Source organism: Schistocerca cancellata, chromosome 2 (genome assembly GCF_023864275.1).
Source record: "Schistocerca cancellata isolate TAMUIC-IGC-003103 chromosome 2, iqSchCanc2.1, whole genome shotgun sequence".
In the NCBI taxonomy this organism is placed as follows: Eukaryota; Metazoa; Arthropoda; class Insecta; order Orthoptera; family Acrididae; genus Schistocerca; species Schistocerca cancellata.
In genome coordinates, this window is record NC_064627.1 from 770,896,162 (window position 1) to 770,919,027 (window position 22,866).

Consider the following 22,866-nt stretch of genomic DNA (forward strand, 5'->3'; position numbering starts at 1 on the left):
AAGAGGGGAGGAGAAGGAAAGACAAAAGGATATGGGTTTTAAGGGAGAGGGTAAGGAGTCATTCCAATCCCGGGAGCGGAAAGACTTACCTTAGGGGGAAAAAAGGACAGGTATACACTCGCACACACACACACATATCCATCCACACATACACAGACACAAGCTGTCCAGACACAAGTCACGTCATACACATATATATATATATATATATATATATATATATATATATATATATGACGTGACTTACCAAACGAAAGCACTGGCATGTTGATAGATACACAAACAAACACAAACATGTTGATAGATACACAAACATACACACAAAATTCAAGCTTTCGCAACCAACAGTTGCTTCATCAGGAAAGAGGGAAGGAGAGGGAAAGACGAAAGGATGTGGGTTTTAAGGGAGAGGATAAGGAGTCATTCCAATCCCGGGAGCGAAAAGACTTACCTTAGGGGGAAAAAAGGACAGGTATACACTCGCACACACACACATATCCACCCGCACATACACAGACACAAGCAGACATTTGTAAAGGCAAGGAGCTTGGACAGAGATGTCAGTCGAGGCAGAAGTACAAAGGCAAAGATGTTACTGAAAGACAGGTGAGGCATGAGCGGCGGCTACTTGAAATTAGCGGAGGTTGAGGCCTGGTGGGTAATGAGAAGAGAGGATATACTGAAGGGCTAGTTCCCATCTCCGGAGTTCTGACAGGTTGGTGTTAGTGGGAAGTATCCAGATAACCCGGATGGTGTAACACTGTGCCAAGATGTGCTGGCCGTGCACCAAGGCATGTTTAGCCACAGGGTGATCCTCATTACCAACAAACAATGTCTGCCTGTGTCCATTCATGCGAATGGACAGTTTGTTGCTGGTCATTCCCACATAGAAAGCTTCACAATGTAGGCAGGTCAGTTGGTAAATCACGTGGGTGCTTTTACACGTGGCACTGCCTTTGATCGTGTACACCTTCCGGGTTACAGGACTGGAGTAGGTGGTGGTGGGAGGGTGCATGGGACAGGTTTTACACCGGGGGTGGTTACAAGGGTAGGAGCCAGAGGGTAGGGAAGGTGGTTTGGGGATTTCATAGGGATGAACCAAGAGGTTACGAAGGTTAGGTGGATGGCGGAAAGACACTCTTGGTGGAGTGGGAAGGATTTCATGAAGGAGGGATCTCATTTCAGGGCAGGATTTGAGGAAGTTGTATCTCGCTGGAGAGCCACATTCAGAGTCTGATCCAGTTCCGGAAAGTATCCTGTCACAAGTGGGGCACTTTTGTGGTTCTTCTGTGGGAGATTCTGGGTTTGAGGGGATGAGGAAGTGGCTCTGGTAATTTGCTTCTGTACCAGGTCGGGAGGGTAGTTGCGGGATGCGAAAGCTGTTTTCAGGTTGTTGGTGTAATGGTTCAGGGATTCCGGACTGGAGCAGATTCGTTTGCCACAAAGACCTAGGCTGTAGGGAAGGGACCATTTGATGTGGAATGGGTGGCAGCTGGCATAATGGAGGTACTGTTGCTTGTTGGTGGGTTTGATGTGGACGGACGTGTGAAGCTGGCCATTGGACAGATGGAGGTCAACGTCAAGGAAAGTGGCATGGATTTGGAGTAGGACCAGGTGAATCTGATGGAACTAAAGGAGTTGAGGTTGGAGAGGAAATTCTGGAGTTCTTCTTCACTGTGAGTCCAGATCATGAAGATGTCATCAATAAATCTGAACCAAACTTTGGGTTGGCAGGCCTGGGTAACCAAGAAGGCTTCCTCTAAGTGACCCATGAATAGGTTGGCGTACGAGGGGTCCATCCTGGTACCCATGGCTGTTCCCTTTAATTGTTGGTATGCCTGGCCTTCGAAAGTGAAGAAGTTGTGAGTCAGGATGAAGCTGGCTAAGGTAATGAGGAAAGAGGTTTTAGGTAGGGTGGCAAGTGATTGGCGTGAAAGGAAGTGCTCCATTGCAGTGAGGCCCTGGACGTGCGGAATATTTGTGTATAAGGAAGTGACATCAATGGTTACAAGGATGATTTCCGGGGGTAACAGATTGGGTAAGGATTCCAGGCGTTCGAGAAAGTTGTTGGTGTTTTTGATGAAGGATGGGAGACTGCATGTAATGGGTTGAAGGTGTTGATCTATGTAGGCAGAGATACGTTCGGTGGGGGCTTGGTAACCAGCTACAATGGGGCGGCCGGGATGATTGGGTTTGTGAATTTTAGGAAGAAGGTAGAAGGTAGGGGTGCGGGGTGTAGGTGGGGTCAGGAGGTTGATGGAGTCAGGTGAAAGGTTTTGTAGGGGGCCTAAGGTTCTGAGGATTCCTTGAAGCTCCGCCTGGACATCAGGAATGGGATTACCTTGGCAAACTTTGTATGTAGTGTTGTCTGAAAGCTGACGCAGTCCCTCAGCCACATACTCCCAACGATCAAGTACCACGGTCGTGGAACCCTTGTCCGCCGGAAGAATGACGATGGATTGGTCAGCCTTCAGATCACGAATAGCCTGGGCTTCAGCAGTGGTGATGTTGGTAGTAGGATTAATGTTTTTTAAGAAGGATTGAGAGGCAAGGCTGGAAGTGAGAAATTCCTGGAAGGTTTGGAGAGGGTGATTTTGAGGAAGAGGAGGTGGGTCTTGCTGTGACGGAGGATGGAACTGTTCCAGGCAGGGTTCAACTTGGATAGTGTCTTGGGGAGTTGGATCATTAGGAGTAGGATTAGGATCATTTCTCTTCATGGCAAAGTGATATTTCCAGCAGAGAGTACAAGTGTAGGACAGTAAATCGTTGACGAGGGCTGTTTGGTTGAATCTGGGAGTAGGGCTGAAGGTGAGGCCTTTGGATAGGACAGAGGTTTCGGATTGGGAGAGAGGTTTGGAGGAAAGGTTAACTACTGAATTAGGGTGTTGTGGTTCCAGATTGTATTGATTAGAATTTTGAGGTTTTGGGGATAATGGAGCTGGAAGTGGGAGATTGAGTAGATGGGAGAGACTGGGTCTGTGTGCAATGAGAGGAGGTTGATGTTTGCTGGAAAGGTTGTGAAGGGTGAGTGAGTTGCCTTTCCGGAGGTGGTAAACCAGGAGTTTGGATAGTTTTTTGAGGTGGAGGGTGGCATGCTGTTCTAATTTGCGGTTGGCCTGTAGGAGGATGCTCTGAACAGCCGGTGTGGATGTGGGAGAGGAAAGATTGAGGACTTTATTAAGGATAGGAGTTGACGATTGTGTTCATTGGCTGACTTGATGTGTAGGTGAAGGATTAGGTGGGTGAGGGCAATGGATTGTTCAGTTTGGAACTGGTATAGGGGATTGATGGAAAGAAGGGTTACAGCCAGAGATGGGAACTTTAAGTGTGAGGCCTTTGGGGGTAATGCCAAATGTCAGACAAGCCTTAGTAAATAAAATATGGGAGTGTAATCTGGCCAGGGTGAAGGCATATATATATGTATATATATCCTTCGTGGAATGTTTCCTTCTATTATAACTATATATATATATATACCAAACGAAAGCGCTGGCAGGTCGATAGACACACAAACATACACACAAAATTCAAGCTTTCGCAACCAACGGTTGGTTCATCAGGAAAGAGGGAAGGAGAGGGAAAGACGAAAGGATGTGGGTTTTAAGGGAGAGGGTAAGGAGTCATTCCAATCCCGGGAGCAGAAAGACTTACCTTAGGGGGAAAAAAGGACAGGTATACACTCGCACACACACCCATATCCATACACACGGTCTCCGCACAGAAGATGACACAAAGGTTTCAAAACATACAATACAAAAATAAATGAATTGTGTTTGCATAGGACTGTTTTTCAAAACAACCCAAACTGTTCCTGTACTAAATACAGTACACAATACTGTAACATGTGTTCATATCCCTCCACATTCAGCATTTTCTTAAGCACAATAGGGGAACTACATCCTAAGCACATGGAACACCCCCAAACCATAACAATAACACCATCTCATCTGTACATACATGATACCAGATAACATTCCAGGCATTCACCTAATCTAAAACCTTCCATCAGACTGTCTCACTCTACTCCACCTCAAGTGTCGCTTAACATTGACTATAGAAATGTATGATGTATGAGGAGCTGCTTGACCACTGTACCTTTTTCTTTTTAACTCCCTGCACAGAGTTATTGTGCTAGTTGGACTCCTGGTGGTACTTTGGAGCCGGCCGGTGTGGCCGAGCAGTTCTAGGCACTACAGTCTGGCACCGCGTGACCGCTACGGTCACAGGTTCGCATTCTGCCTCAGGCATGGATGTGTGTGATGTCCTTAGGTTAGTTAGGTTTAAGTGGTTCTAAGTTCTAGGGGATTGATGACCTCAGATGTTAAGTCCCATAGTGCTCAGAGCCAGTACTTTGGAAGTCAGTTGGAATTGGAATTGATTTCTTGCAATTTTTTATACTCACACTCCACAATGCTCGATGGTTCTCATCTTATCAGAGCTGTAGTTGTTCCTTCACCTTTCCAGTTCACAGTAACATTACCAACAGTCAACTTGAGCAGTTTTAGAATGATTAAAACATTTCTGATGTATTTGTTACTCAGGTGACACCAAATCATTAGTCAGTACTCAATGTTGATATAGTTGCAACTAGAATATTAAGCTAAATAAAACAGTCTTAAATTTGCACATTAATAGATGTACAAAAGGTCTATGAATTTGTTAGAAGTTGGAAGTGATATATTAATTGTTGAAATTTATATTGGCAACATGTTGATTTTAAGTTAGAACCCACAAGAGAAGGGAAGTGACAAAAAGAAGCTCTTAGCCAGATTTAAACTGAAAGAGCAAGAAGTGTCACATTGCATGTGCATCAAAAACACATTTTACGTCATTGAATTATGACAATCTTCAGTTAGGTGATTATGTAGTCGTGAGTGTTGCTTCATCTAGATTTGAGTGAGCTTCTGCTCTGTTGGACTTTGTTCCTTTATAACCTGAGCCGATTGTATTTTTCTCTAAGAAATTGATGTCTGGCATCAGTATGTTTGGTTTATTATTTGTAGACACTTGCTTTGGACAATCAGTCACACACTTATTATCACAGTAAATTCTAATTAGGTTACTTCCAAGGAATGAAGAGATTTCATTTTCCAATCTTTGCTGTCTGAGTGTCTCGTGACCAAGTTGAAGCAAAGATCATGTTTTCATCTGCGATAGTTGATACAGTTGCTGTAGGCTGTTTCTGCTGCTCCAAGAAATTGCACCTGCTTGTAATTTAATCATAAATCCAGTGGCTGATTTTCTACCCTCTGTGTCTCCTGCCTAATTTTCAGCACTAGACAGTGACAGTTTCAATCTTTAGTCCTTTCATGTATCACAGGATTCTTTCAGTTACTTGCCAGTGCAGTATTCGTGGATTATTGTTGAAATGACTTACAACTGCAATTGCATATGCAGATTTTGTGCCAGATTGTTCATACATTCCCTGCTTACAGGTCGTCTTAAGGAATATTTCTCATGACTGTACTCTCTTCATCTGTCTTGGATCACAGGTCATGTCTGAGTATGTAATTGTTGTTCAGAGTTTGTCAACTTTGGATTACAATTCTTCATGTTGCATTTATCAAGTATTCATTCTATATAAAGACTGATTCATTTACAATACTCTCTTTTGTGAACTTTTGTGGTTCTGATGCCCAAACAATTCAGTACTACCAGATTTTTGAATGTAAATTGTAGTTTGAGTTTCTTTTTGTCACTTCCCTTCTCTTGTGGCTTATTACTTAAAATCAACATGTTGCCAACATACACTGCAAAAATTAATATATCATTCAATTATTGTTCTAACAATGGAAAGTCCAGGATGGAATGTAACAATATTATGAAAAAGAAATTTGCTACTCATTGTATAGTGGAGATGCTGAGTCACAGATAGGCACAATAAAAATGCTGTCACAAATAAAGCTTTCGGCTAATAAGGCTTTTGTCAAAAATAGACTACAGACACACATCCAAGCGCATGCGCGTGCCCACACACACACACACACACACACACACACACACACACACACACACACACACAACTGCAGTCTCAGGCAACTGTAGCCACGTAGCCACACTGTGAGCAGCAGACAGACTGGTGCTGCTGCTTGTAGTATGGCTACGGTTGCCTGAGACTGCAGTCATGAGTGTGCAAGTTGCGTTGTGTGTGGGGGGGGGTGTCTATTTTTGACGAAGGCGTTATGGGCCAAAAGCTTTATTTCTGACAGTCTTCTTGTTGCACCTTTCTGCGACTCAGCATCTCTGTTGCATGGTGAGTAGCAACTTTCCTTTTCATAATATTGTTACATTGTTCTTCTAATAAATATATGAACCTGTTGCACATCTATTAATGTTTGTGTTTAAGTCGGTTCTACATAGTTTAATATTCTAGTTGCAATGGCATTGTTTTAACCCACAAACTGCTTTCTTAACTCTCTAGATGCACTTGTCCTTAATAATTCTAGTGAGAAAATCAGTCTCTGGGATTTTAGCGTAAATCTGCTCTTTCAAATAGTGTTGTAGGAATGTTGCAGCAATGTGTAAGCGATATATTTTGGATAATATTTATCTGGCAAGCTAAAGCAAACAGGTGTATTACGGAATTGTAGCAGACTCCTGGAGCATGTGTCTCTTTGTAGACTGACCCTTTGGTTCAGTGCATCGTTTAACTACTAGATGTGGTTTGTAACTGGTAATGACGCCTTTAACAGCCTTTTTAATTTTGAAAATCCACTTGGTGTTGACTGGCTTTTTATCTGAGGGAAAATAGCTGTTTCCCATGTCCTATTTTCAGTATGTTTGCCACTCTTCTTTAATTGCCTGAGAACCTTTGTACAATCCTTTACTTTACAAAGCTTCTTCTGATAATGACAGATCTGAAGTCTGTGCAACGACATATTGTCAGTGTTCTGTTCACTTTCGGTTTGTTCACATGTGACATCACATGCCACATCATCATTATGTTATGGGACAGAGCATACATCTGTTACGGTAGGTTCAGGAGACCCTTTTGAACTGTATTTTCTTTAAAAATCACATCTCTTTCCGTTAGTAATTTTTCTTGGGTAGATTGAAATAGTTGATTTGCCTTACTCTCTCCACAATATCCTATCAATAGGCATTACCCCATTTATGCCTGCATGTGTGACTAGAAGAACATAGGCATAGCTGGAAAATATTATTAGATACCAAAGATTTAGTCTCTTTCTGGAAACTGCTTGTTTTGGTTGATTTCAAAGTGTTTCTCCCAAAACATGCTACTTTTCAATTTGTAAATCATGTTATACATTTACTAAATGTAAAAATGCTACCAACTGATATTTCCTGTGGCTTATCAAAAACATTTGCTTGTGCAGTTCACAGTACCCTCCTTGAGAAGCTCAAATAGCATGGTATCATACTGGTAACTGCTTTTCATCCTACCTAACTGATAAGTTACAAAATATTACATTAATAGTACACAAAGGGAGCATACACAGTAAGATAGCATCATAAGAATCTAATAATCACTATGGGTGTACCACAGGAATAGATATTGGAACTGCTGTTATTGTTTTTCTGTATAAATGATCTTCCATCATACACTCCTGGAAATGGAAAAAAGAACACATTGACACCGGTGTGTCAGACCCACCATACTTGCTCCGGACACTGCGAGAAGGCTGTACAAGCAATGATCACACGCACGGCACAGCGGACACCCCAGGAACCGCGGTGTTGGCCGTCGAATGGCGCTAGCTGCGCAGCATTTGTGCACCGCCGCCGTCAGTGTCAGCCAGTTTGCCGTGGCATACGGAGCTCCATCGCAGTCTTTAACACTGGTAGCATGCCGCGACAGCGTGGACGTGAACCGTATGTGCAGTTGACGGACTTTGAGCGAGGGCGTATAGTGGGCATGCGGGAGACCGGGTGGACGTACCGCCGAATTGCTCAACATGTGGGGCTTGAGGTCTCCACAGTACATCGATGTTGTCGCCAGTGGTCGGCGGAAGATGCACGTGCCCGTCGACCTGGGACCGGACCGCAGCGACGCACGGATGCACGCCAAGACCGTAGGATCCTACGCAGTGCCGTAGGGGACCGCACCGCCACTTCCCAGCAAATTAGGGACACTGTTGTTCCTGGGGTATCGGCGAGGACCATTCACAACCGTCTCCATGAAGCTGGGCTACGGTCCCGCACACCGTTAGGCCGTCTTCCGCTCACGCCCCAACATCGTGCAGCCCGCCTCCAGTGGTGTCGCGACAGGCGTGAATGGAGGGACGAATGGAGACGTGTCGTCTTCAGCGATGAGAGTCGCTTCTGCCTTGGTGCCAATGATGGTCGTATGCGTGTTTGGCGCCGTGCAGGTGAGCGCCACAATCAGGACTGCATACGACCGAGGCACACAGGGCCAACACCCGGCATCATGGTGTGGGGAGCGATCCCCTACACTGGCCGTACACCACTGGTGATCGTCGAGGGGACACTGAATAGTGCACGGTACATCCAAACCGTCATCGAACCCATCGTTCTACCATTCCTAGACCGGCAAGGGAACTTGCTGTTCCAACAGGACAATGCACGTCCGCATGTATCCCGTGCCACCCAACGTGCTCTAGAAGGTGTAAGTCAACTACCCTGGCCAGCAAGATCTCCGGATCTGTCCCCCATTGAGCATGTTTGGGACTGGATGAAGCGTCGTCTCACGCGGTCTGCACGTCCAGCACAAACGCTGGTCCAACTGAGGCGCCAGGTGGAAATGGCATGGCAAGCCGTTCCACAGGACTACATCCAGCATCTCTACAATCGTCTCCATGGGAGAATAGCAGCCTGCATTGCTGCGAAAGGTGGATATACACTGTACTAGTGCCGACATTGTGCATGCTCTGTTGCCTGTGTCTATGTGCCTGTGGTTCTGTCAGTGTGATCATGTGATGTATCTGACCCCAGGAATGTGTCAATAAAGTTTCCCCTTCCTGGGACAATGAATTCACGGTGTTCTTATTTCAATTTCCAGGAGTGTATATCCAGGAAGCGCAATTAGTTCTCTTTGTTGATAATGCCATCAGTATAATGTAAAGTAGTGGAATAAGTGCAGCACTTGGAAATGCAATTCATTGGACCCAAATATGCTGAAAAACTATAGGAATAGTGAGTAATATGATACTCTTTCTCTACATTTTTGAATATTTGGGGATTAGCAATTTCCTGCTTGATGTCTGATGACAATCTGTTAAATACTTGTTCTTGAGAACGTAAACCTTCTTTCTAAACATCTTGCCATGGATGAAACATGAGCCATATGGAAATTATTTATGTGATTGTGAATTTCTCAGTTCATCCCAAATTCACTATTATTAAACCAAATACCATTAGTGAATAATTTTATTGGTATGTGAGTGTAAAAAGCCCAATGTCTTTCAATTCACTTCTGCTTGATATTTGGTTATCAATTTTACATTCACACTCCTGTAGAATAAATACTTTTGTCACCTTGGCCGCCTTGCCCCAGAAGACTTTGCCATAGTTCAGTAACCAGAAGATTTTGCCACAGGTCAGTATTGACTGAAACTATCCATACAATCCTGCCTGCAGATCAGCAAGGGGAAAGATTTCTAAGGAAAAAACATGTAGGACTGAGCTTCTTGATTAACTTGTTCATATTCTGGTGTCACATCATTTTCATAGCCACCTGGATGCATACAAACTTCATGCAAGGGTTTTCATTTACTGTGTGCCATTGACTGTGCTGCTTTTTGAGCTGTGAATCATAGTGTTAATGTTAGTAGAGGCACCCAAAAGCCTTGTGTAAATGTTTAATGAGATTTGATGCCCATTTGACATAAATTTGATTAGTCATTTACAATAATAATAATATATCACACACAAATTTAGAAAATAAAGGATGGTTATTTTTAAACTGAACTCTAAATAACAGACAACACAAACGTAAAGACTGGCAAGGAGAGCAAATTAAAATTCACTCCTGCAACAACTACACTGAGCAAAGCAACACAGAGTAAAACACTAGAGATACTGTCACATTAGGGATCAGATGGGTATTCCGTGGTTTTCTTTACATTGCTTAAGGAAATTGCTGTGATTATTCCTTTGAAAGGGATATGGCCGATTTGCTTCCTCAAATCAAGATTGTGATCGGTCTTTAGCTAACTCAAGGCATATCTTTTCTGCCTGCAATAGCAGTATCTCAGGTACAGATGTTCTGTAATTTTGTATGTTGCTGAACAAGCCAATTTTTATTTGTTTTTATCCACATGTAGGGTTTTCAAATCTAACCTTGTTGGAGGTGAAATCAAATCTGTTTCCACACATCACCATTTGGACATATTGTTAAAACCATTTTAGCAATTAGTTTTTATTCTGTCATTTTGTGTGGGTGTTTTTTTTAAAAAAGAGTGTATTCATGTCTTTCAGATGCTGTAATGTTGTGAAACAAGCATCGTTTAGTTCATACGCACCATATTTTATTGACCCTGTATTTAAGCAGAATGAACAGAATAGATTAATAGAAGAAGGAGAAGCCCAGAAGCTCTCACATTTACCTGTGAAAGCCGCCCTAAATGATCAGACTTCGTCTGTTTTTCATGATGATATTGTGAGGTAAATAAACAACATTTTTTCATTGTATATTTATTTATTTAATCTGTTGTGAATACATTATTGCATTATGATTTGCAGGAAATTTACAAATCATGTTATGAAATCGGGACGGAAAGCTTTAGCCCGAGAGCTGGTACAAAAGGTATGTAAAAATTTGGAAGAATTCGACTTTGTGTTTATTAAAAGAATGCAAATGTAGAGTTTATTAACTAAATGCTAATATAATGGCTCCTTCTAGCATTTGCATGAAATAATATTTTTCCTCCAAGGAGGTCATATATTGCCCTGTCATGTCGTGAGTGATTTTGTTCTCTGTAAGCTAGCAATTAATTCAATCACTGGTCAGAGTAAACTTAAAATTTCAACTTAATTTTGAATACTGTTCATCACTGTGCATCATACATGACCAAGGCAAACTTAGGCTTGCCCAGTTGTGTGCATTACTGTAGAACATCCGACCAACATATACAGAGGTTAGGAACACCAACAGCATTTCCCTGATATAAACATATCATTTCTAGTGATTGTTTTGTGGTTTACCTACAGTAAAACCCCTACTGAAACTAACTACTCTGTCACTTCTTTTGTAATCTCTGTAGAATGATCTCTGCTGTAAGTATAATGGGCAGTCAAATGAAAATGCAACAAATTCGAGGAGGGGGGGGGGGGGGGGGGGCTTAGGGAGGAATAAGAGTAAACTGCTCAAGCTGCCAGAGGTGTCTTCTGAAACTTGTCAGTGCTCCTTATGAAACATGGACTGATGATGATCTATATAGGATAAAAACCATTTATCATTACATGAGACTTTTTAATAAAAATAGTGATCAAGACTGATTGTTATTTCAAATTATCTAATCAAGTCACTGCTTTGCCAATACTGTTTTCAAACATTATATTTCAAAAGTAATCACCATTGTGAGACAAGATGGTCAATGCCTTCACATAAAAATGTTTACGATTGCCTACACAACCCTGTTTGCAGCCAGGTGACCACCTGTTCGTCCAAATCAAATTGACGGCCGTGAATATCTTTCTTCAGGATTCCAGATATATGGAAATTACATGGTCAAGGATCTGGACTGTATGGTGGATGTATAAGTTTTTTTCCAGCAAAACTTCTAAACTTAGTTGAAATAACCTTGGCAACATGTGAGTGAATATTATCCTGCAACAGAATGATGCTGTCCTTCAACATTCTTGGGCCTTTGGACGTCATGGTGCTCTTCTGTTTTTGCAAAGTGTCCACGTAGCACTGTGCATTAATTGTGGTGTCATGTTCCAAAAAAGCCAGTGAGCCATCAAGTCCTAACGCCCATGAATGTTGAAGGATGGCAGGATAATGCCCACCCACATGTTGCCTAGGTTGTTCCAATTGCACTGCAGTAGTTTTGCTGGAGAGCTCCTACACATCATCCATACAGTCTCAATCGCTCCCCATGCGATTTCCATATTTTTGGAGCCCTGAAGAATGACATTTGTCAATTTGATTCAGACAAAGAGCTGCATGCTTGGGTACAATCATGGTGTCGTGGGCAACCACAAACATTTTTCCATGAAACTAGTGTCATCTTGTCCCACAGTAGATTAAATGTGTTAACATTTATGGTGATTATGTTTGAAACAGTAAACGGTTTACTTACTTTTTAGGGTTCTGTACTTCAGTCGGAAAAAATGAATCTTTATAGGATCACTTAACTGCCCATTTGTCTGTCTGTATATACATATGATGTATGTATCTATGTATGTATGTATGTCCGAATTTTTAAAACTGTACTTCCTGTTGACATAGATCCTGAAATTTGCCAAGAAGCAAGATTTGACACTACAACCAAAGGAAAAATCCTGAAATTGTTAACTTGTAATTATATCACATGAAAAAAATGTCATTTGTTATCAGACTCTCTGTATATATATCTGACCCCATTTTCTCAGGAACTGGTTGATATTTCAAGTTGAAATTTATGTCACATACTGTGGCCTACAGTACTTTGATGGCGTAAAAATGAAAATATTCTAAGTTTGTGCAGTCAAAAGGTATGGCCATTTATGTCACATATTTGGTTACTCGCAGACTCACTCAGTAAAATGTAGAGGGTACTTCCTCATGACATAGAATAATGAAATTTGGCAAGAAGATAGGTTTCACAGTACAAGTAAAGAGAAAAAATAGGAAATTGTTAATTTTTAATTATAAGTCACAAAAAACATTTCTTTTATTCTACTTTAAATTTGAAATTAAAACATTGTTGAAAGTGTTGGTATGCCTGGGGCCAATATCTTGCCAGTATCAATATTGATAACAGACAAAAATCACCAAGGTTCTTGATTGATTCTGCTAATGGATAAACAGTCCGTATACCTAATTAAGTTTGTATGGATCCCTCAGTGTGTGTGTGTCTTACTAGCAGCTGGCGAATTTTTATTCCGTCCTATCTCATTTTCATTTGATTGCTTCTTATACATCTTTGTTTGCATTGTGGCCTGTCAATCTACCATCATACTGAATTTAAAGACTATGTGAACTACAAAATTGCTTCTGTAAAGTTTGGAAGGTAGGAGACTCGTCTGGCAGAAGTAAAGTTGTGAGTACGGGGTGTGAGTCGTGCTTGGGTAGCTCAGATGTTAGAGCACTTCACCGCAAAAGCAAAGGTCCCGAGTTCGAGTCTTGGTCCAGCACACACAGTTTTAATCTGCCAGGAAGTTTCATATCAGTGCACACTCGGTGCAGAGTGAAAATCTCATTCTGGAATCCAGAAGTTGTCAAACTGTGCTATCATAGTCTGCCTTCGGTAGCATGATGGTAGCAGTCCCCTTATCTGCTGGTAACACCACAATGCTTGGTGAACGACCTGCATGTATCTCGTTGGACAACTTTGATTTCACTTGGAGGCAGTTTGAGAGCCACCTGCTCAACTGCACTGATGAAGGCCACAACAGGTATATTTCTGGGGTTACTGCAACAGATTTATTTCAGGGGTCTTGATAAAGAAGAAAGAAAAGGACTATTTTGTGCAAGTGGGGAAGCCTGGCATGTTATTGTTGGACAGTGGTCCTCAATTTACAATGCACAATTTAGAGGAAATGTGGGAATACTATGGAATGAGACATATCGAGATTTCACCATATTGTCCATAGGGAACACCAGTGAGAGGTCATAAAGGAACTGAAGAGATAGTGTAGGACATATTGGCATAGGAGAAACATGATGTGAGCCAACTTTACTGTAAGTTTTGACAAAGCCATTAATAATTTGTGGTATGAAGCAGTGGGTTTTGTGCAATGTGAAATAATGTTTGTGCTTATCCATTACGGATATTTTAGAACCGTGACTGTATATTGAATGTAAATAAGTTGTACGAAACTGCAACCAGTCACTTTTTTGAATAATTGTGTTTTATTCCATGAACCGGTTTTCGAATCTTTTCAGGTTCATCTTCAGATGGTTTCAGGAAGTTACATCATTATTGCTAGCATAATGCTGGGTGCTGGATCTATGACAAAAAGATGGAACACACTTTAATGTATCACCATGACTATAGCTTATCTGTTGATATGGATGTAAATTTAGTTTTTTACTTACTGCGACAGTATAGGCGGCTTTTCTCGGTTAGTGTCCATCTGTCTGCCTCCATTATGATGTCCAGTTGTTATATCACTACACACACTTCCACGCAAACTATATTAATTTACACTCTGACAGTGAAACTTTTCCAGCATACAGCATGTGCTTTACAACTGTTGCTTGTAACAAAGATCTTGACAGAAAGATATGGCATAGGCGTACTTTGCACATAGATGTAATTTGTTCTTCTTTACATGTATTAAAGTTGATATAAGGGCAAACATTTTAATCAGACTTTCGATAACATGAGACTACAAAATAAAATAAATTACTACAAGAACAAACTTCAGGTGATCTGATATCTTATTTCTATTTGTATATTACATATAATACAGGCAGTTTTTAGCATTTTTTAAAATGTGATTGTCATTAACATGAATACCCAGGAATCAATGATACAGAGTTATTGTATCTGCAGTGAGATGCAGCTATCTGTTAGACTAGAACCTTTATATTTAAATTTAAATTAAAAACAAACCTTCAGATGAACTGTTGACTTATTTCTGTTGTTATGTTAACATGATCTGGAGTATTAGCAAGAGTAGATTCTGTTTATTTCAGCTAAAGATATATGTATAAAAGTTATAGTGATTGTAATGGACTAAAGCTGTTTGTATGGCTGTACACTTTATATTTTAAAAAACTATGAACAAAAGTTCTTTAACCGTTGACTTATTTTTTATTCTAACATTAAAGTGATCTGGAATATTGGTAAGGGCAGCTTCTGTTTGTTCCAGCTAGAAGTAATATGTATAAAAGTACTGATTTATGTTAGCAGTAGAGGGCTTTAACATTTAGTAATATAGTACAGGTTTTATTCTGTGGTGGGATATTACATTGACACCGGTGTAGTTAGGATGTAAGGAGAGGGGGGGGGGGGGGGCGGTGTAGCATTCGTTGAGTGGTTATTTGTTTTGAACTAGTAGATCTTCAAAGTTCTGAAGGAAAAATTTGTTTCTCAGTTCAATTTGATCATTGAGTAGGTAGTCAGGTGCTGTATTTGTGTAGATAAATATATCAGTTTCTTCAAGAAGGTCAAGTGTTGTGCCAGTGTTGGCAAAGTGGAGTATTTGCAGATTCTGTTCTATGTTGTTTGCAGAATGATTGTATTGGGCAAGATGTGAGGCAAAGCTGGACTTTTCAGGTTGTTAAGACAGAGTGCATCTATGTGTTCTTTAAATCTTATTGTGAAGCTTCCACCAGTTTGTCCAATGTAGAAGCTTGGACATGAGTTGCAAATGAACTTGTACACACCTGACTTTTGATACTGTTGTATAGTGGTGTTGGTGCTGTGTATGATTTTATTTTGTATGTTGTTGGTGATGAAACTTATTTTTATGTTGTATGTCTTGAAGAGGTGGGCAATTTGGTGAGAAATCTTCCCTAGGAAAGGCATACTTATAAAATGTTGTCTTCTTGTTTGTGGGTGGTTGTTCAGCAGTTGGTTGATTTAATTTTGTTGTATGGAGTTGTTTATCTACTATTGCAGGGTTGTACCCATTGCTGGAGGCAATTTATTTAATAATTTCTGTTTCTTTTTGTCTTTCATTTGTGTCAATTGGGATTTTAAGCATGTGATTAACCATTGTTCAGAAGAATGCTTTTTTATGTTGGTCTGGGTGGAAAGAGGATTTGTGTATGGTAATATTGGTGTTTGTTGGCTTTCTGAAAATTTGAAATTTATGCTTTTGATTTTTATTTGAGATTGTTAGATCAAGATAGTTAATGCCTTCTGGTGTTTCATATTCTACTGTTAATTGAATTTTATTAAGTTCTTTGGCTAGATTATCTATTTTTTCTGTTGATCCATTGAACAGAATGAGAGTGTCATCAACATAGCGTTTGTAATAAAGCAGCCCCCAACGACCCCCTTCCCTCTCCTTACATCCTAACTACACCAGTGTCAATGTAATATCCTACCACAGAATAAAACCTGTACTATATTTCTAAATGTCAAAGCCCTCTACTGCTAATATAAATCAGTACTTTTATACATATTACTTCTAGCTGTGCCTTTGCCAATATTCCCAATCACTTTAATGTTAGAATAAAAATAAGTTAACAGTTAAAGAACTTTTGTTCATAGTTTTTTTAAGTATAATGTGTACAGCCAGCCATACAAACAGCTTTAGTCCATTACAATCACTATAACTTTTATACGTATACCTTTAGCTGAACTAAAGAGTATTTATTTTATTTTGTAGTCTCATGTTATCGCCAGTCTGATTAAAATATTTGCCCTTATATCGACTTTAATACATGTAAAGAAGAACAAATTATGCCTATGCCATATCTTTCTGTCAAGATCTTTGTTACAAGCAACAATTGTAAAGCACATGCTGTATGCTGGAAAAGTTTCCCTGTCAGAGTGTAAATTAATATAGTTTGCATGGAAGTGTGCGTAGTGATATAACAACTGGACATCATAATGGAGGCAGACAGATGGACACTAACCGAGAAAAGCTGCCTATACTGTCGCAGTAAGTAAAAAACTAAATTTACATCCATATCGACAGATAAGCTGTAGTCATGGTGATACATTAAAGTGTGTTCCATCTTTTTATCATAGAGCCAGCACCCAGCATTATGCTAGCAATAATGATGTAACTTCCTGAAACCATCTGAAGATGAACCTGAAAAGGTTCGAAAACCGATTCATGGAATAAAACATAATTATTCAAACAAGTGACTGGTTGCAGTTTTGTATAACTTATTTACAGAAATATAAGAGGATAAAATGGAAGAAATTAAATTGCAACCAATACATAAAAACGATAAAAATCACATGGACAGAAATATTAAATGATTGGAAGAAAAATTAAAGCAAATGAAAAAGTTAATAAGATGGCTAAAGTGACTTGACAAACATTTAGAAATGGAAAAAATTACATTTAAACTAAGTAATTGAACAAAAACACTAACCGGAGTTACTTAAAAATAAAAAAAATTCATAACATTTGACAGGATTCAAACCCTCAGCTGGCTCCATATACCTTAACCATTAAACTGTGCCGCCACTCTGCATGATACTAATATTTTTAAAGTTCTAGTCTTCATGTGACATTCGTAATTTTTTTTATCAATTACTTGCAAATGAGGGTACACTTTCAGGAGTGGCTGTAGAGTGTGATGGCTGGGACTCTACCTGCAACACCATTTAGGTGGTTCATAAAAGTTGATCCCACCTTTGGGTACTTTTCATATCAACTCTGTAAGGTATCCCAGTTGAGCAGAATTTAGTCTAGCATAAATTGTAAAATGGTTAAATTATTTCAGCTCATCACATACGTGTAAAATTCCAAGAGTTGACTGCCCTGGAATTTTCTCTAAGTGCAGTGATTAGTCTTGTGAAATTTGCTATGTATTGTAATACAACACAGTTGCTGAAATTGGCAAGTCTCCATAACTGTGCAGCCAACGTGCCACACAAACTGAAGTTGTATTTTCCACACACAAAATCATAATTAAAGCCAGCTCATTCATACGTGAGCACCATGTTTGATATATCCTCCTGATTAACTTAGCTATGTTTTACAATGTTATCCTATGCATTGGGAACACAAACCCTACAAAATGCTGCAGTATTCATTAGTTTGTATGGATTCATTATAAGTGAAAATTATTAATTAATCCTAATAAGTAGTTTTCCATTTAAAGCTGCCGTGTAAATAATTGTGCAATGCTAGACTGCAACTCAACTGGTAGCACTCATCAGTGACCAACAGTTGACACAGTGTTTTTCTGTGTAGCTGTTTTTATTTAGTCACTGTTAATTTCACAGTTCTTGCACTAATTTTTATTTGTCTTTAAGTATCTGTAATTCATAAACTAAAAGACATCCAAACTGGATCAATGCGTCGGAAATTTAGTTTCACAACACCTTTTTTCAAACCCTTCCATGTCCAGAACTTCTGCAGAGCCACATGTGCACAGTCATCAATCTTTAAATACAGCTTTACAAGCAGAGTGCAATCCTGTATTGAGACAGTTATGGTGAATGTCACAGACGGAGGAAAAGCCGTGTACCCAGCATGTTTATACAAACTTTAGTGGGTCATGCACATATGCACGTGACACCTTTTTTTCATTTACGTACTCTGTCACGTACAGCGCCATCTATTGATCAATTTTCATACTTTTTTTTCCTTCTTCTTCTTCTTCTTCTTCTTCTTCTTCTTCTGCTGTATGTTTTCCTCCTCCAACAATATTCCATTGCAATTTGATGTCATTCTGACCAGTGGTGTTATTTCTACAGTGTTTTGAAAGTTAAACTTTAATTATAATAACCCTGTACATATTACAAAGTATTGTGTGTCGAGATATTGATTGCTGCATCACAGCTCAGTTATTGGAGGAACAAATACATTGTCTAGTTTATATTCATTGCTGCTAGATGTTGGTTATCTTCTGTTTGCTTGGTTACTATCACATGTTGCAAAATGGCTACCTTACAGCAGAAATCATTTTGTGTTCTTGAGTTTTCAAAGTGTAATTTCATGATTATATGCAGAGACATTTCAGACTGAGTTACCAAACTGAGCCTCCAAATGGCTGGAACATTCACAGAAGGTACTGACAGTTTGTAGGTACAGGATGTGTGTGTAAAGGGAAGAATCCAGGCAGCCCTTGTGTTTCCATCAAAAATGTTACACAAATTCAAACTGCTTTCCAGCATACTCATACAAAATCAGCTCACAGAATTTGATACATAGAACATCTGCAAATGAGAGGCCTGGTAATTAATTTAGAGAGATGCGCTTCAGTTGTACTAACATTTATTCAAACTATGATGGGTTTTGATATTTTAAAATCCCATCATCAGGTTATAAACTGTAATATATAAAGGAGAGGAAACAAGAAATATAATGTGAAATACGGGTAAACACCAAAATGGCAGACTGCCAAAACAAGGTGACTTACTTATTGTATCTGGTAATAGATGACATGTGGTTGGGCCAGTCAGTACAAGAGTTCCAATCATTGCATATAGGCGAGACTAGAAAAAAAGAAGGGGAGAGCCCAATAATCAAATCAATTAAAAATGTAACACTTGCAGGGGGGGGGGGGGGGGGACGAAGTAAACAGAAGTAGAGAACAAACACAGTACTCACGCTGTTCACCACTGGGCAGAACCATGGTAGGAACGTCAACTACTACTTAGTGGAGGGCTACGCCAGAGGTGTGGAAGCATGGTGAGTGCGGGTGCCAACTGTGCAAAGCAAATAAACTGATGTTATCAGCAAAGATATAGAAAATCTGGAGCTACTGGTCCAAGCACTTACTATACTACATCTAAGGACATAATAGAATATGAATGAGCTCTGCTACTCCGATAGACCAAATAACTTTCAAGCATGTGACAATATGTGATGTTTTAAGGTGATGGTACACAGGTAAAATGAATGAACAAGGTATAAAAAGAGTGAGATCAGTGATAAAAATTAATGGTAATATAAACCATCCTAAGTAAATCTTCACATGTATGATACATTATTGATTCAAGTGACAAAAATAAAATAAAATAAAATATATAAAAACCATCACAAGTCTAAAATGAAAGCATTGAAACAATGCATAAAAAAGATCATGTTGGTGCCATACATTATACAAAGGAATAATGATTGGCCTATCTACCATTTTCTGGTTACCTATTGCAGCGCATATTTTTTTACTAATCTGTAGGGTACAGATTTACTTTTTCTCCCATTCATTTAGTTGCTTCTCTTAGCCGTTCTTTGTGAAATGTATGGGTTCCAACTTGATCATTCTTGTGTGTTATTTTGATGTTTACATTACTACACCCATTTTAGATCTGCTCCAGTCCGGAATCCTTGAACCATTACACCAACAACCTGAAAACAGCTTTCGCATCCCGTAACTACCCTCCCGACCTGGTACAGAAGCAAATTACCAGAGCCACTTCCTCATCTCAAACCCGGAACCTCTCACAGAAGAACCCCAAAAGTGCCCCACTTGTGACAGGATACTTTCCGGGACTGGATCAGTCTCTGAATGTGGCTCTCCAGCAGGGATACGACTTCCTCAAATCCTGCCCTGAAATGAAATCCATCCTTCACGAAATCCTCCCCACTCCACCAAGAGTGTCTTTCCGCCATCCACCTAACCTTCGTAACCTCTTAGTTTATCCCTATGAAATCCCCAAACCACCTTCCCTACCCTCTGGCTCCTACCCTTGTAACCGCCCCCGGTGTAAAACCTGTCCCATGCACCCTCCCACCACCACCTACTCCAGTCCTGTAACCTGGAAGGTGTACACGATCGAAGGCAGAGCCACGTGTGAAAGCACCCACATGATCTACCAACTGACCTGCCTACACTGTGATGCATTCTATGTGGGAATGACCAGCAACAAACTGTCCATTCGCATGAATGGACACAGGCAGACAGTGTTTGTTGGTAATGAGGATCACCCTGTGGCTAAACATGCCTTGGTGCACGGCCAGCACATCTTGGCGCAGTGTTACGCCGTCCGGGTTATCTGGATACTTCCCACTAACACCAACCTATCCGAACTCCGGAGATGGGAACTTGCTCTTCAATATATCCTCTCTTCCCGTTATCCACCAGGCCTCAATCTCCGCTAATTTCAAGTTGCCGTCACTCATACCTCACCTGTCATTCAACAACGTCTTTGCCTCTGCACTTCCGCCTCAACTGACATCTCTGCCCAAACTCTTTGCCTCTATATATGTCTGCTTGTGTCTGTATATGTGTGGATGAATATGTGTGTGTGTGTGTGTGTGTGCGAGTGTATGCCCGTTCTTTTTTCCCCCTAAAGTAAGTCTTTCCGCTCCCGGGATTGGAATGACTCCTTACCCTCTCCCTTAAAACCCAAATCTTTTCGTCTTTCCCACTCTTTCCCTCTTTCCTGACGAGGCAACCGTTGGTTGCGAAAGCTAGAATTTTGTGTGTATGTTTGTGTTTGTTTGTGTGTCTATCGACCTGCCAGCACTTTTGTTTGGTAAGTCTCATCATCTTTGTTTTTTTTTTATATATATATATATATTTATTTTAGAGGGAAACATTCCACGTGGGAAAAATATATCTAAAAACAAAGATGATGTGACTTACCAAACGAAAGTGCTGGCAGGTCGATAGACACACAAACAAACACAAACATACACACAAAATTCAAGCTTTCGCAACCAACGGTTGCTTCGTCAGGAAAGAGGGAAGGAGAGGGAAAGACGAAAGGGTGTGGGTTTTAAGGGAGAGGGTAAGGAGTCATTCCAATCCCGGGAGCGGAAAGACTTACCTTAGGGGGAAAAAAGGACAAATGTCTGCTTGTGTCTTTGTATGTGCGGATGGATATGTGTGTGTGTGCGAGTGTATACCTGCCTTTTTTGCCCCCTAAGGTAAGTCTCTCCACTCCCGGGATTGGAATGACTCCTTACCCTCTCCCTTAAAACCCACATCCTTTCGTCTTTCCCTCTCCTTCCCTCTTTCCTGATGAAGCAACCGTTTGTTGCGAAAGCTTGAATTTTGTGTGTATGTTTGTGTTGTTTGTGTGTCTATCGACCTGCCAGCGCTTTTGTGTGGTAAGTCTCATCATCTTTCTTTTTAGATATATATATATATCATCGCTGATAATGTCACTTTACTTGCTTGTACACAGTTGGTGCCTGACACACACTGTTTTTCCAGACCTCTGGCATGGCCCTCCACACAATAGTGGTTGGCGTTCCTAACATACTGCTGTCCGGCTGCGGACAGAGTGAGTACTGTGTTTGTTCTCTTCTTCTGTTTACTTCGCCCCACGCGTCCAGATGTTACATTTTTAGATCAGTTTGATTATTGGGCCTTCCCTTTTTTATTTTTTCTAGTTCTGCCCGCATGTAATGATTGGAACTTTTGTACTGATTGACTCAACTGCATGTTATGTATTACTGTATACAATAAGTAAGTCACCTTGTTTCAGCTGTCTGCTCTTCTGGTTTTTACACATACTTTCCATTATGTTCCTCCTCTCTTATGTTACAGTTTCATACACTTGAAGAAGGGATTTTAAAATCTCAAAACCAGTCTTGCTTTGGATAAATATTAGTACAGCTGAAGCGGATCCCACTAAATTAATTGTGGAAGTCAACTTGTCATACTAGTCAGGAGTTAAACTGCCTACAGCAACAAAACTTGGTGTGTTTTAAGATGTCAGTTGGTTGTGAAGCTGTACAAGTTACACAAACATTTGACATTTTCTGACCAGCTTCAAATGCTATTGACAATGATAACACTTTGCACAGCGCATCATACTCAGTGATGAAGCAGCTTTCCACTTCAGTGGAAAGTAAACAAACACAATATTCAAATTTGTGGCATACATAACCCACCCGCACACACTGAATATGCACAAGAATCGTCCAGAATCAATGTGTTTTTTACACTGTTCCACTCATCTGTTTAGGGACTATTCTTCTTTGATGGAAACATGGTTAACAGTCAGCAGTATTGTACTGTGTACAAAATTGGTTGTTTCCGAGGCTGAACGAGGAGTACTTTATTTTTCAACAAGACTGGACACCCCCTCACTGGAGACGACAAGTGTGTAAATATCTGAATGAAACTCAACTGAGCTATTGGATTGATCGTCAAACAACCAGAAACACTTCTCAGCTGGTCTCTGTGGTCACCAGATTTGACAC

General features: G+C 40.3%; 1 protein-coding gene across 1 annotated transcript in view; it reads left to right on the forward strand.

The window, feature by feature from the left end:
• LOC126162598 (28S ribosomal protein S7, mitochondrial) overlaps window positions 1-22,866 on the forward strand; it is an 85,197-nt gene that overhangs the window by 15,939 nt on the left and 46,392 nt on the right. Inside the window, exons 2-3 of the mRNA XM_049919206.1 lie at window positions 10,399-10,584; window positions 10,663-10,726. Of these exons, the coding sequence (XP_049775163.1) occupies window positions 10,399-10,584; window positions 10,663-10,726 (250 nt within the window). The remainder of the gene's footprint in view (window positions 1-10,398; window positions 10,585-10,662; window positions 10,727-22,866) is intronic.